Here is a 14,773-nt window from a genome sequence, read left to right on the forward strand (position 1 = left end):
ACATACAAAGAAGGCCAAGATTTAAGTGATGATTTTGATACAGCGGTAGAAAACTTTGCAAAGTTTTTATCTGAATCTATCTACCTCCTACCTGGTCCGAAGCACTCCACAATCAAGTATTTTGAAGCTAGGAAAGCTAAAAGAAATGCTAAGATACAGAGATCTTACCAGGAACATTCTAATCCCCAGCAAGCATCTAAAAGGGGCAAGAAAAACGAAAAAATAAGTATAAGTACGAAGAAACTGAGTTCCTATACTACAATCAACAAAGGAAGGCTATTCATAAAGTCTTAAATGATGACTTGATAGCTTTTAAATGCTACATAGAGCACGTTGATGCACATTTCAGATCTGTCTTTTCAACTCCAAACGATTACACACATGAAACATATGAGTGTAAACTTACAGATGCCCAGCAATTAGAACTAAATGAAACATTCGAGGACCGTATAACTAAACAGGAAATCATAGATGCTGTGAAGAAAATGGACGTCAATACAGCCCCTGGTCTTGATAAAATCCTTATGAGAGCTGTTAAAGACGATTTGGCTTGACACATAATCTCTAATATTGCAACAAGAGTGCTTCGAACATCCTTAGTACCTAGTTTAGTTAAAAGGGCTCGAACAATAATTCTATATAAGAACGATGATAAAACAGACCTGTCTAATTGGCATCCCATAACGATCTGCTCCGTTTTAAGGCATGTTATTGAACGAGCACTAGACTTTAAATTGAGATCCTACATATCCTTTTCAGAGCATCAAAGAGGTTTTACCAGATCACCAGTATGTTTAATAAGTACTTCTCTTCTTAGTTCCATATTACAGACAGCCACAGTAAAAAAATAAAATGCCACAATAGTGTTCTTTGATATAAAAAAAGGCTTTCGATAACATCGGTCACGCACATTTGCGAAAATCTTTATCATCCACTGCAGCCCCAGAAAAACTAAAAGAGTTAATACTCTCCTTACAGGAAGACAACACAACTCAGATAAACTTAAACCACTCAAAAACCAGACCAATAAAAATTTCTAAAGATGTGTTACAGAGTTCATCATTATCACCAACGCTATACAATGTATCAACTGACCGTGTTCTACAAGAACTAAGTGAAACAGAGATATCAAATGCATATGGGTATAACTTTGTTAACAGATTAACTCCATTAACAGTCCTAGGGTTTGCAGATGACACCGTTATAATCGGGAAAGACTGAGATTCGGCTATCGAATTGATAAAAATGGCTCTTCAAAGATTTGAAGAAATAGGATTGGATATTAACTCAGGAAAATCCGTAGCCATTACTATTGAACATGGTAAATTGTCCGGATTTAACCTGGAAATTCTAAAAGACCTCCAAATTAAATGCATTTCAGAACAAGAACATATCAAGTACTTGGGTCTCAACTTTGCCAATATAATGATATTTGACTCTCGAAAAATGATTTAAAAATTAAAGAATAAATTGAATCTGCTTTCTTATTCACCTTGGTTACATCCAGATCAGAAATTTAAAATCCTCAACTCTTCAATCTGTCCGATATTAATGTATCACTTTTTCTCAACTCCTCTCGAAAAAATTCAAATTAGTTTCCTACAAGACGCAGATAAAATGATTAAAACAACACTGAAAGAAATACTATGTTTACCTACAGATACTCCAGATTCAATGATTTATTCTGACAGTAAATATAAAGGCCTTGGTCTATTTCGAGCTACATGGGAGACAGTCCTTCAACAAATTAACAGTTGTCAACTTTTGATGAGATCAGGTAATCAGTATATTGCCAACACAAGAGATTTAGACAGCGAACTGAAAACTAACCTCGGAAAGTTATCTCTGGATAACAGTTTGATCTCCCCAGACACAATTAAGAACAAAAGAGATCTAATTGACTCAAAGAATTTAATAAATGGTGTCAACTGCCACAAAAAGGTAAAGGGGTCAGCTTATGTAAAGACCATTCCCGTAAACAGCTGGGTCAGACATCATACATGCCTTTTTAGCTCCGAGTGGAAAGATGCGCTAAAGATGACCAGTAATATACATATATTCATATATGAGGTCTTGCCATCCTCATTGAATAATCACGACTACTATTTTATGTTAGTAATTAACATGTAGATACCTATTAATTTTGAGAAAAATTCGTTCTGGCACTGGGAATCGAACCTGGGACCTCTCAGCTCTGCGTGCTGCTCTTTCCAACTGAGCTATGCCAGGACACGATCCATGGTGCCAGCTGAACTCTCCTCACTGTATCGTCAATGGCCTACTACCTGCATTTTAGACATATAAGTCATAGAGGTATGCAGGAGCGCATATTTAAATGACTTTATGGCCATATTTAACAACAGTTTTATTGAATACTGTTAACATTGAGATATACATATATTCATATATGAGGTCTCGCCATCCTCATTGAATAATCACGACTACTATTTTATGTTAGTAGTCAACAAGTAGAATAGAATAGACTACAGTGGACTTTATGTTGTCAGCAAACAGCTGGATACATTAAGAAGATTGATCAACAAGTAGATAATTTCAAGGAAAAATTGTTCCGGGGCCGGGTATCGATCCCGGGACCCTTCGCTTAGCGCGTGAACGCTCTTCCGACTGAGCTACCCCAGGAACTATACACGACACTCACAATTTTTCCTTTGTATCCACACGACTCAAATGACCTGACAAGACGCCAGAGCTCATTTGAGTCGTGTGGATACAAAGGAAAAATTGTGACAGTGTCGTGTATAGTTCCTGGGGTAGCTCAGTCGGAAGAGCGTTCGTGCGCTAAGCGAAGGGTCCCGGGATCGATACCCGGCCCCAGAACAATTTTTCCTTGAAATTATTCAAACCTGCTTTACAGGGAGCTACTACCTGAAAGCCAGATTTGTATAATACATTCGTTACTGGAGGTACGTTAACAGAAAGCCACAATTTAAGTCACACAAGTATTTGTGTGCACTCATAGTTGAGTTCTGGCGTCTTGTCAGCTCATTTGAGTCGTGTGGATACAAAGGAAAAATTGTGAGTGTCGTGTATAGTTCCTGGGGTAGCTCAGTCGGAAGAGCGTTCGTGCGCTAAGCGAAGGGTCCCGGGATCGATACCCGGCCCCAGAACAATTTTTCCTTGAAATTATTCAAACCTGCTTTACAGGGAGCTACTACCTGAAAGCCAGATTTGTATAATACATTCGTTACTGGAGGTACGTTAACAGAAAGCCACAATTTAAGTCACACAAGTATTTGTGTGCACTCATAGTTGAGTTCTGGTGTCTTGTCAGCTCATTTGAGTCGTGTGGATACAAAGGAAAAATTGTGACGGTGTCGTGTATAGTTCCTGGGGTAGCTCAGTCGGAAGAGCGTTCACGTGCTAAGCGAAGGGTCCCGGGATCGATACCCGGCCCTGGAACAATTTTTCCTTGAAATTATTCAAACCTGCTTTACAGGGAGCTACAACCTGAAAGCCAGATTTGTATAACAAGTAGATATCTATTAATTTTGAGAAAAATTCGTTCCGGCACCGGGAATCGAACCTGGGATCTCTCAGCTCTGTGTGCTGAGTGCTCTTTCCATCTGAGCTATGCCGGTACACGATCCACGGTGCCAGCCGAACTCTCCTGAGTGTATGATCCTCTGGTCTAATAGAGGTTGAAGCACTCTTTCTATCTAAAGTGTCTGACTTTTTTTTACCTGTAATACATAAGTTCAGAAACCCAAACAAGGCGGAAAGGTTCATTTTATTATTTATTTATCAACTGATTTAAGATGTTCTTACACTCTTTAGCCTACCTGAAAGTGATTCAAAATGTCTTCTGGGGACTATCAAAAGAAACTGCCTGCCAGAACAAAATGTGCATATCCAAATGTCTCTAATAATATCTCAGATTTTCCAAAGTAGGCTAGAAATGCAAATATCTATGCTTGGAAAATTGCTGTGTATGACCATCCTCCCCCCCCCCAAAATATATTTTTACAATTGGGTCTTAGTCCATTTCAGAGGCGGCTATTTAGGTACTATAGGTGCAATATTTTTTTAAATAAACAACTACAGGAAGAAGATAATCCGAAGATATTTCATACAATTATAAAAGCTTATATATTGAGAACCCTCTGTTTGAGGTCCTGGCTGATATGTGCATCTATTATCAGGCAGTACATCTCACTTGACGATATGTGTCAGAGAAAGAACAATTATTTGTATGAATCTGAAGTCTGATTAGAGTAATATGTAGCTAGACAGTGATGTATGCAATGGAGGGGAAAAGAAACTAGCCAACCTACCCCATTATCTCCTGGCCTAGTTGCCTCACGAATGATGCCTTGTTGATGTCACTTGCGGGATCCAGACCACAAATGAATAAATCTCACCCTCGTCTCTCTTCACTGTGCATGCACCGTCTTTTACAAGGTATGTGACAAGGTTAGTGGGTTAGTTGAGGGGATATCTAAGTGACGTGAGGCCGAAGATCTTAAATCATTGAAATCTTTTCACATATTCCTCGACCTCACGTCACTTAGATATTCCCTCAACTAACCCACAAACCTTATCACATATCTTGTAAGAGACCGCACATGCGCAGTGAAAAGAGCCAAGGGTGAGATTTATCCACTCGTGTCCAGACCTGTCTTCGGACAGTTGACTAAACAACAATATATTGAGATACTTATCAATATTCTAATGAAATGAGTAAGCGATTTCAAGACTGTTACTAATTGCAATTCCTCTGCCTCATGAACTCTTCAACATTTTAAAACCACTTCACCCATTTCCCTTCCAATCCTCTACAACAGTTAAAACACTGTTATAATCAAAATATTTAGTAAGCCATAGCACCTTAAAATGAACTGTGCCTCCTCTATGCAAATGACATAAATGACAAAGATTTTACATAGGAAGAAGATCTGTATTCTTTCTAAGAAAACCTATGTGACCACACTAACAAAAATTGCGGAAAGTATGCGAACTAACACAGGCAACGAGAGGGAGGGTAAGAGGGCACTCCGCTTATGTTCAGTTGATGCTCTCTTGATCCCAGATAAGCTAGTAGGTAAACATACAGTCTGTGCAGTGAGTGTAGTGTGCTATTTACAGCTCATGCATTTTTTCAGACTCTTGCGATGTGCAGTACGGGAACAACGTTTCTGTGTAGGGGATAGGAGTAGAAGGGAAAGTCGGGCATGTGTATAACCCATTCCCCTATAATTCGTAAGTAGACTCATCCGATCTCGTGCGCAGCTTTATAGGAAGAGTGGGGGAATGTCTTGACAAAATGCATGAGCTGTACGTGATTGTGTAAGCTATAACTATTGTGCAATGTCTTCGAAAGTGAAACTGACTATTCACAGAGAGAGCCGTGAGATCATTAGAAAAGTGATAGAGTAGTGCAGAAAAGTCTTCCAGAACACTTAAAATTCCCATCGAAAATGCGACTAAACATGCTGCTGCTCTTACTGGGAAATCCGAATCCACAATATGTAAAATCAGAAAAGAATCGAAATTAGCAGATATTGCTGGTCACAAACTACAATCTCCAGGTAAGAAACGAAAATGCAGTTCCAAGAAAATAGACCTCGATGACTTCGATTTATGTGGACTTTGAGAAACAATTCACAATTATTATGCGATAAAGGAGGAGGAGGTTCCAACTTTAAAAAATGTGTTACCCATTCTAAAAAGTGAACGTAACTTCCTTGTAGGACGAGAATTCTTGCGCAAATTGCTTCGAGATATTCGATTTAAATTTAAGAAATGCAAGAATAGAACATTATTTCTAATGGAGGGGATTGATACTGTTGAATGCAAAGCAAAATATCTTAGAAGAATAAAGAACAATGACAATGTGGGTGAGAACAAGAAAACAGTGATATTTCTGGATGAGACGTGGATTCACCCTACTTACACTGTGAGCAAATATTGGCAAGACAATACAACAGCTGGTGTGTTAAAGAATGACAGTGTCGGACAATGTTGGATAATTGTTCATGCTGGCAGTGAAGAAGGGTTTGTTCCTGGAGCATTTTTAATCTTCAAATAGAAGACGAGTGGCGATTACCATGACGAAATGAATTTTGAAGATTTTTCGAAATGGATCCGAGAAGTGCTCATTCCCAATCTCACGTGAAACTGTCTCATTGTTTTGGATAATGCTCCATATCACTCTGTGCAGTACGACAAACCTCCAACAATGGCGTCGAGAAAAGTAGAAATTCAAGCTTGGCTGACAGACATAATGTTGCTTACGAAGCCGACATGACGAAGGTAGAATTAGTGGACCTTGTGCGGGTTCGATATCCACCACCGAAGTACAGTGTAGACTCTCTTTTCGAAATGTATGGACATGTTGAAATAAGAAATCGCACAATACAAGCCGTGTCAAGTGTAACAGTAGACAAGTGGAAAAATGCTGTAACTCATGTAAAATGACTCGAAAGTGCTTATTGGGAACGTGAACACTTGATGGATGCGAAATTGAGCAACTTGTCATTAATCTCAGTGGGCTGGATTCTGAGAGTGATTCCGATTCTGATAGCGAATCATCTGCTTCCAGCATAAATGTACATTAGGCTTAAAAAGGTATGGAATTATTATTATTATTATTATTATTATTATTATTATTATTACTATTATTGACATTATTCATCGCTCATCAGCAGCAGATGTAGTTAGTAACTTGAAGATAACTGTTCAGTTTAGTAAATGAGTCGCGCTATTCTACAGTACTGTAAACTTGACTTTACGGTCTCCTCTCCTTCATTCCTTGCCAACTCAGGTGGCCTCCGACCACTCTGCTCATGGAGCTTTTACCTCCCCTCCCACGATTGAATGTTAACGTGGTCGCACTGAAGATGTATTCAAGAAAACTTAGAAACTATTTCTCCCTAAACTAAAGCCAGCTTAAGGTTGATCCTGATGTAAACAAAAGAAACTGTAGAATAACTTCATTCCCTGAAGAAGATGGCAGAGCTAGCCGTCGAAAGCTTGGAAGTTAATCTCCAACTCACCTGGCTGGGAACCAGAGAAGAGTTATTCTACATCAAACGCCGAGAAAGCCTCAAGTCATACAAAAGAAACTGTGTTCATATGCAGACGAAGAAGGTGATTTGTGCTTATTCGGCACTACTTGCAGCAAGTTGTCATTGAGAACTAACTCAATCACAGGATGTGTATTGTGTTGTGCAACAGACATTCCTTTGAGGTGACGTTCACTGATGATCATAACTAAATTAATTATATCTACAATACTTTCGAGGTTTTCCAATAACTATTTGCATTCAACTTCTCGTCGTATATCACTTACATATAAACAAAAATGAAATATACACTTAAAAGATTGTTTCTATTTCGAGACTATAATCCAAAGCGCATTGCTACAGAGTTGTTTCGAGGAATCAGTCTGTCAGTGATAAGCCAGTAATAACACGTGCATATGTTTACATGAGGATCAAGCTAAGGCTGGCAATAGCATAGTTGTCATGATTCTCTCTACAAGTCGATTGGTGGAAAGGAGTTTTCTTGCTTGAAGAGAATAAAAATATGAAAGGAATACATCACAGTATCGACTTGCATCTTTGACAAACATTTGCATTCTGGCTGAGCTTATTGAAAATATCTCCTCTTTTACGACAATATTATAGACAGGTTTTCTGCCTTGAAAGATAGGATGATCGATTTCATTTACAAAAAAAAAAAAAAATGAGGCAGTCATGCATGATTGATTTCAAATTTTGTAACTGTTTCTTTAAAAAAGAAAACGAATCATACCATTTTGAAATATGTGGCAAAATAATGGATACAATCTATATTTTAAATAAATATGCGATAGTAAATGGAACACCATTTAGACATTTCCAGAGCCACCAATGGAACCCACAAAGAACTTCCATAAATATGTGTTAAAAACTATTTGAAGTTTTTAAAAATTGGATTCATGTTTAATGTTCAGTTTAACAGATATAACCTCTTGAAACTCCATCATGGCTTTTCGGATACAGTATACTATAGGAGGACTTACTGTCCTTAGAGTACCTAATTTAAAATAGCGATAATACAATCTGTGGAATGCTACTTTTGGTACCTATTCTCATTATTTTGGGATCCTTCTTTGCCTCCATAGTATACTGCTATCAACTATCAAAATGAGAGAAATCTCCCATCACAATGCCTGTCCTAAAACAGGTGCAAAGGAATATTTGATTAATTGATTCTGAATATGTACAAAATCCCTCTAAAAGTTTATAAAAATTGCTGTATATGAACAAACACGTAGCAAGCCAAGAATAACTTTTTGGTATAAGTGATATTGAAAACGTACATTTCTGCGAGAATCTTAAGATCTGTTCACTTTATTGGGGGAAGGGGGCCAGCATTACAATTCTTTTCCTTTGAATTTACCATATCATAATAACAAACTAAAAAAAATCAGATGAAGTTTCTTTGACTTCTTTGAAAGTAACAATAGCCCATGACTGCACTGCACAGCATCAGCATGGAATTTAGATTGCCAATCTCAAATATAATGCTCACTATGTTCAACAAGTGAAGAAGTGGTCCAAAAATACCTCACTAAGTTTTTATTACTATATATTTATCAACAAATCATTTGTGAGAAATAATAATTACAAGACATGATTGGCCTCATTGTTAATTGTCTGATATGGCATAACAATACAATTTAAACAGTACAGAATTAAGAAAGGTACAATTGAGCGAAGTCTAGAATTGCTAGTCCTCCAGTTCGTCTATGGCTGTGAGTGCAGCATCAAACTCCTGCTTCCACTGCTGGAAGTTCTTCCCATTGTGTTGCAGGCTGCTGGGCACTGCACATTGTAATGGATGTTCAATCCTACAGAATGGAAACATTATTATATAGAAAACTGTAGACCAACTATGGACTTCAAATTAATGGCTGACCCTCTGAATCGAGAAAGAAAAGATGATGGGTGGGGAGGCAACAGAAAGACAGGCAGGTATAGATAAATAACCAGTAAAAGAGAAAAAATGAACCTTACAAGGACTCTTTGCTGCCTGTGCAATGGATATATTCTTATGATAACTGCATACCATGTTATGAGATTGTCCTTTGCTTTCTGTGCTATTATTCTGCAGCTTTCAAGGGACTTCTCCATCATTCTCATTGTCTCTGTCACTGACGTCACAAGTGGATTCTCAGTGTTCCTCACAGAAGAGATGTCAAAAGGCACTGAAATGAAACTCAATATCTCATCAGATCAGACTATCACACAAACGACATATTATAGAGATAATGTCTCTAGCATACCTTGAAACAGCACTATCTACAGTTCAAGATCTTTTTTTTTATTTATGTACCACATGGCAACCTATTTCCACAAATTGCATACCCTTGATATTAACAAAATGTTTGTAATTATAATAGCTGCTGTTGTTTTAAATTTATATGTTGTAATTGTAAGTAAATAGCTCAATACTGGAGTTAAAATTAATGAAATAACATCCTAGTGTGTACTCTGGGGAGTAAGCATACATCAGATTGTGAACCACTCGTCTAAGACACTCACCAAGAGTCGAATCCCAGTTGGTATCCAACTGCATATTTTCCAGGAAGACCAGAAAGAGATGTTTCTCTAGAAGCCGCAGTATGATGCTCTGAGGACACGTGCATGTCCCAGCTCCCAGCACAGACAACATATCTGTTAACTTATGGGTGTCACTTCCATGCCCAATGTGGTGGTGGTACTGCAGCAGTTGCTGATTGCTAGGTGAAACACGACTGCCAAGCAGAAACAAGACACTCAGCAATGACACCTTACATAATGACTTCAATCATTTATACATAAAAAATTAATAAATAATAATAATAATAATAATAATAACAGTAATAATAATAACAATAATAATAATAATAATAATAATAATAATAATAATAATAATAATAGCTTACCAATAACTTCTATTACAGTACTAATAACATCAATATTAAAAGCAATTAAGCTAGAATGGCGTGAAAGAAGTTCAGAATGTTATTAATTCAATTATCAAACACTTTTAAGAAGAAAATATTCAATGGTAGCTCATTCATACATTCACAGAAGTTTCCATTTGGTTTTTTAAAAGTCTCCCTTTGAAGAATATCTTTATCTGCAATTCCCCTCCAAGATTTCAGTTTAATTGATTTTTAAGGTGAATAAAAATTCTAAGCATAAAATGAGGGATTTACCTGTCACAGATTAAAGCACAGAAAAGATCCAAAATAGGAAGAAGACAGCTTCAGACATTTTTAATTTCTCATTATACAAAGTACATCGAGAAAGTATTGTGAAATGTAAAATATTATACAGAGTGTATACAAATGATTCATCAGGTTTTGACATCGTATAGCTTAAAATTTATAATGTCCACCCATTTGTACTCATAGCCAATAGAAAGAGCATATTCTTAAATTTGGTATCTCTCACTTCAGATTTCATTCTGGCTCTTCAGTGACTCACTTGTGGGGGTTGGTAAAATGGTGACTGATCAACAGAAAGCATTTTGTGTTTTGGAATATCAGAGTACTCAATCCATCATCACTGTGCAGCGTGAGTTCCGGAGACACTACAGAGGAGACCCACTAACCCACCAAAGCATTCTGTGTGGTATCGACAGTTGAAAAAGGGTGCTTGTGTAAAGGAAAAAGCTCAGGACGACCAGGTGTTTCAGCTGAAAAGGTGGAGAGAATCCGAGAGGCATTCGCTCGTAGCCCACAAAATCAACAGTCGAGCAAGTCGCGAACTGGACATTCCTCACGCAACTGTGTGGAAGATTCTGCGAAAGCGATTATGCCAGAAAGCGTATCACACTGGTGATCATCACGATTGCATTACACACAATAAACTGATAAATGAAATGAAGTTCGGTTGTACAGAGTGCGGCAGAAACAATGACCCATTTTAAATTGCGCACCATTGTTAGACACGGTTTCCTAGAGAGTTGATGTTGGTATCAGTGTGTAGTGCAGTTCAAAGCATTGCAAGTCAGTATAGAGCATTGGTCAAATGACCCGTATTAACGTGCAGGCTACGTGCAATGGAAATGAGAGATTCACAAGTGTTAACGTCAGGTGGCCTGGTTCTGTGTACGATTCCCATATATGGAGAAATTCTGGGAAGCTGTCTGTGCAATTAAGGAAAAAGTAGACAATTGAATATGAAATAGCGGTAGGAAGTGCGGAAGGATGTAAATAAAGCAAAAACGAAAGATGAACCAATACAGAGCAAATGCTCATGTCGCTGATCTTTTGCTCTGCGATTTGAGGATGTTTTTATTAATATCAAACTAGCGACACTATGCTCATGCTCATCAGATCTTACTCACTAGGAGTTTCTCAGTTTTATTAATATCAGCCAATATCAAGTATCCATTACTAGAAGAGAAGGGAGAATGGAAAATGAAATCTCAGACTTATCGGCAATCGATCACCAACAATAACATATTGTAAGCCAGTAAAGCAATGCATTCATGTCAAAGCATGCTATTAGGAAATAATGATATATTGGTAACACTGTTGGATAGCACTTACCAGGGCAGCACTGCTCTGTACAGCATATGCAGGGAAAGCTCCAAGAAGACCTTCAACTCTTGCTCAAATGAGTCCTTCATCACACTCAAAGGTGTAATATGCATCCCACTGATGGAAATCTCCTTTTTAAGGTTCTCGTGGATTCTAACTGTATTTGTATATGAAACCATTAGCCATCTGAAGTTGGCTTGGATGTACTCTTGTAACATTTTCTGTAAAAGAGATCACAATAAATTTAGTGCTGCTTAAAGTAATGCAGACAAGAAACACTTTCTAAGGGAAGGTACAATGAAGTTACTACACAGCAATGACCTCACTGAGAGAGCTCAAAGTAAAGTAAATGGACAATTGTTCCTTAACCTATCAAGTTCCCTGTTTTGCGAAAAAATGTCTCTGCAGACTAACAATATCTCTGTAAAACATCATGTAAGACTGTAAAAGTTTCAAACACATCATATAAGACTGCAGATCTCTGTAGAACATCATGTAAGACTGTAAATGTTTCAAACACATCATATAAGACTGCAGAAGTTTCAAACGAAAAAAGGTGGAAACTGAGTACAGAAGTGAAGCCTTCAGTGTTTAGCAAGAGTAATTACATCTTTTTTTTCTAAGGAGGGCCCGCAGGCAAGCACCACAGCCTTAGGCTTACTGTGCAACTTCCTTATTTTAGAATGAATGTTGAAGTCTATTTAGGATTACTCTTCAAGTGCATGATTCACTGCATGGTGTCATCATATTGATTCAGCCACAGCATTCAGTTCTGACTGGAGACCATTTCTCCGCCTGCTTGTGATGTTATTCTGCAGCCTTCTCAGATTGATGGCATCTGTTCGCAATTCATGTTCCTGAATTTGCTGCATCCTCAACCAGAAGTCCATGCCGCCGTCGATTCCACGACTCACCAAGATGCCATCTGTCCGAGAGAGCTACACTCCCCCAGTCACCCATACTCCACTTATTAAAGCCCCTGCAGCTTCTCTGGATATGCGCAGCTCCCGCAGACAGATGTCATCTGTAGGCAGATCCTGGAACCATGTCCGCCATGCCCTCCTTGTCAACCTGTAACTATTAAGATGATTAATGAAATGATAGTAATGAAGGTGAAATGAGTCCGAGGTCCAATGCCGAGTTACCCAGCAATTCTGCTTCGAGTGGTTGAGGAAAAACCTCGGAAAAAACCCGAACCAGGTAATTTGTCCCGACCAGGATTTGAACCTGGGCCCAATCATTTCACGGTCAGGAAGGCTAACCATTACTCCACAGCGGTGCACTTTTACATCTTAATCAGACCTATGTCATAGGTCCTGAATCTACAGAGTGAGTGAAACCTAAGTTACCAGCATTCTTACTGAGTCACGAGGTTGCTTTTGACTGCTGGAACATTCCGGATTTTCCTGAACAGTTGTTTGTCCTAAGTCCGACCCAAGACACAATGCCTGGGTTCTCTTCGTCAGTTTGCATTAAACCTTCAACACTGGAATAAAAGAAAATATTGAATACGTTTTCATCATAAGAATTAAGTTTCTACCTGTCTCCCAATAATATTTACAAAATATTTCGTTCGTATATTATGCTGTTTGGTCACTAGGGGTTGTGATCATATGATCATTCTAGGCATTAATGTTAACAAGTTTGTTACATCTGTCATGGTATTCACATGCAGCAAATATATTGTGAGCAACATTTATAAATATAAGTATTCGTAACTGTCAACGATTTCAGTCCACAAAAGACTTTATAAAGACATTCCTGTCGAAAAAATATATATACTACATTATTAGTTCTGTAATTTCGAGTTTCTTTGATCACTTCTCAAAAAATAAAATAACACGGTTTTGTCATAATTTATATTACACACAGTATGCTTCTAGTTTTGCTACAGAACAAATACTGTAATATTAATAAGAAGAATACTTATTTAGCCTACTAACATATCAATAAAAATGTAACATATACAGAATCAATTATTCCCTGAGCAGCTTTCATTTAGTGTGAAATGAAACAAAGCATAGAATGCAGAGTACATTCAATATGAGATTCTATGAGATTCCTCACTAATATTAACAGCATCAAAATGACAATAGAAGAAAAAGTACTGATCCAATATGAAAAACTTATCAGATTACCAGGAAACAATTGGCATTCATAGAGTCCTCTCTGTAGATTAAAAACTCAAAACAGTTTCATATCCATGGTTCAAGAATTAAAACAGAAAATCAACATCCTGAATTTAAAAGAAAACTTACAAATTAAATCAAACCCTTTAACTCTATTAAATATAGAGTATAATCTAAATTTAACAGAAGAAATACTGAAATCAGAAGTAAACACTGAAATAATGAAACAATTGTCTTTAGAGATAATTAATATTAGGTACCCTCCACAAAACTGGCTTCATTAATACACCGACGGATCCTTGATCTCCAGAGAACAAGGTGCAGGTGTTACGTGCTGTCTCTTCTCACTTTATAGATCTCTTGGATATGGAACAACAAGTTTTGACGGAGAAATCATTGCAATAAGTGAAAGTCTCAGGAATCTTCTATGCCACATCAATAAATTTAAAAATGCAGTTACATTGTCAGATTCCAAAGCAACTATTCTATCAATAGTCTCTAGACACACCCCTTCATCTCAAATAGCAGAAATAACTAAATTGCTTTCTAAATTAATAACACTCAATAAAATAATTGTATTCCAATGGATACCATCCCATTGTGGAATCCTGGGAAACGAGAATGCGAATGCTTTAGCAAAGAAGAGCAGCACTGCTACTTACAGATCTGTTACTAAATCTACGTATTACTCTGTGAAAAGATTTATTAAATCTACATATTTAGACTCCAAATAGAAATGATCGGGACGAAATTGAAATACAAACTGCTGAGCCATTCATACCGGAACCCACACTTTCTGAAGTCGAAATTGCGATAGAAAATCTGAAAAAGTACAAGTCTCCAGGTATTGATCAAATTCCAACAGAATTAATACAAAAGGGTGGAAGGACATTATCTAGCGAAATTTATAAACTTGTAATTGCAATTTGGGAAAAGGAAATTGTCCCAGAACAATGGAAGGAGTCCATAATCGTACCTATTTTTAAGAAGGGGGACAAGACTAACTAGTAACTTTCGAGGAATATCACTTTTGTTGAATATCTTTTTGAGAAGATTAACTCTATATGTTTAAATACTTGAAAGGTCAAAATACAACAGTGTTCAT

General features: G+C 37.4%; 1 protein-coding gene across 1 annotated transcript in view; it reads right to left on the reverse strand.

The window, feature by feature from the left end:
- Positions 1-8,254: 8,254 nt before the first annotated feature.
- LOC138701560 (uncharacterized) overlaps positions 8,255-14,773 on the reverse strand; it is a 47,791-nt gene continuing 41,272 nt past the window's right edge. Inside the window, exons 8-11 of the mRNA XM_069828579.1 lie at positions 11,549-11,760; positions 9,549-9,760; positions 9,073-9,211; positions 8,255-8,854 (exon numbers count right to left, since the gene is read on the reverse strand). Of these exons, the coding sequence (XP_069684680.1) occupies positions 8,734-8,854; positions 9,073-9,211; positions 9,549-9,760; positions 11,549-11,760 (684 nt within the window). The 3' untranslated portion in view covers positions 8,255-8,733. The remainder of the gene's footprint in view (positions 8,855-9,072; positions 9,212-9,548; positions 9,761-11,548; positions 11,761-14,773) is intronic.

Source organism: Periplaneta americana, chromosome 6 (assembly GCF_040183065.1).
Source record: "Periplaneta americana isolate PAMFEO1 chromosome 6, P.americana_PAMFEO1_priV1, whole genome shotgun sequence".
NCBI lineage: Eukaryota > Metazoa > Arthropoda > Insecta > Blattodea > Blattidae > Periplaneta > Periplaneta americana.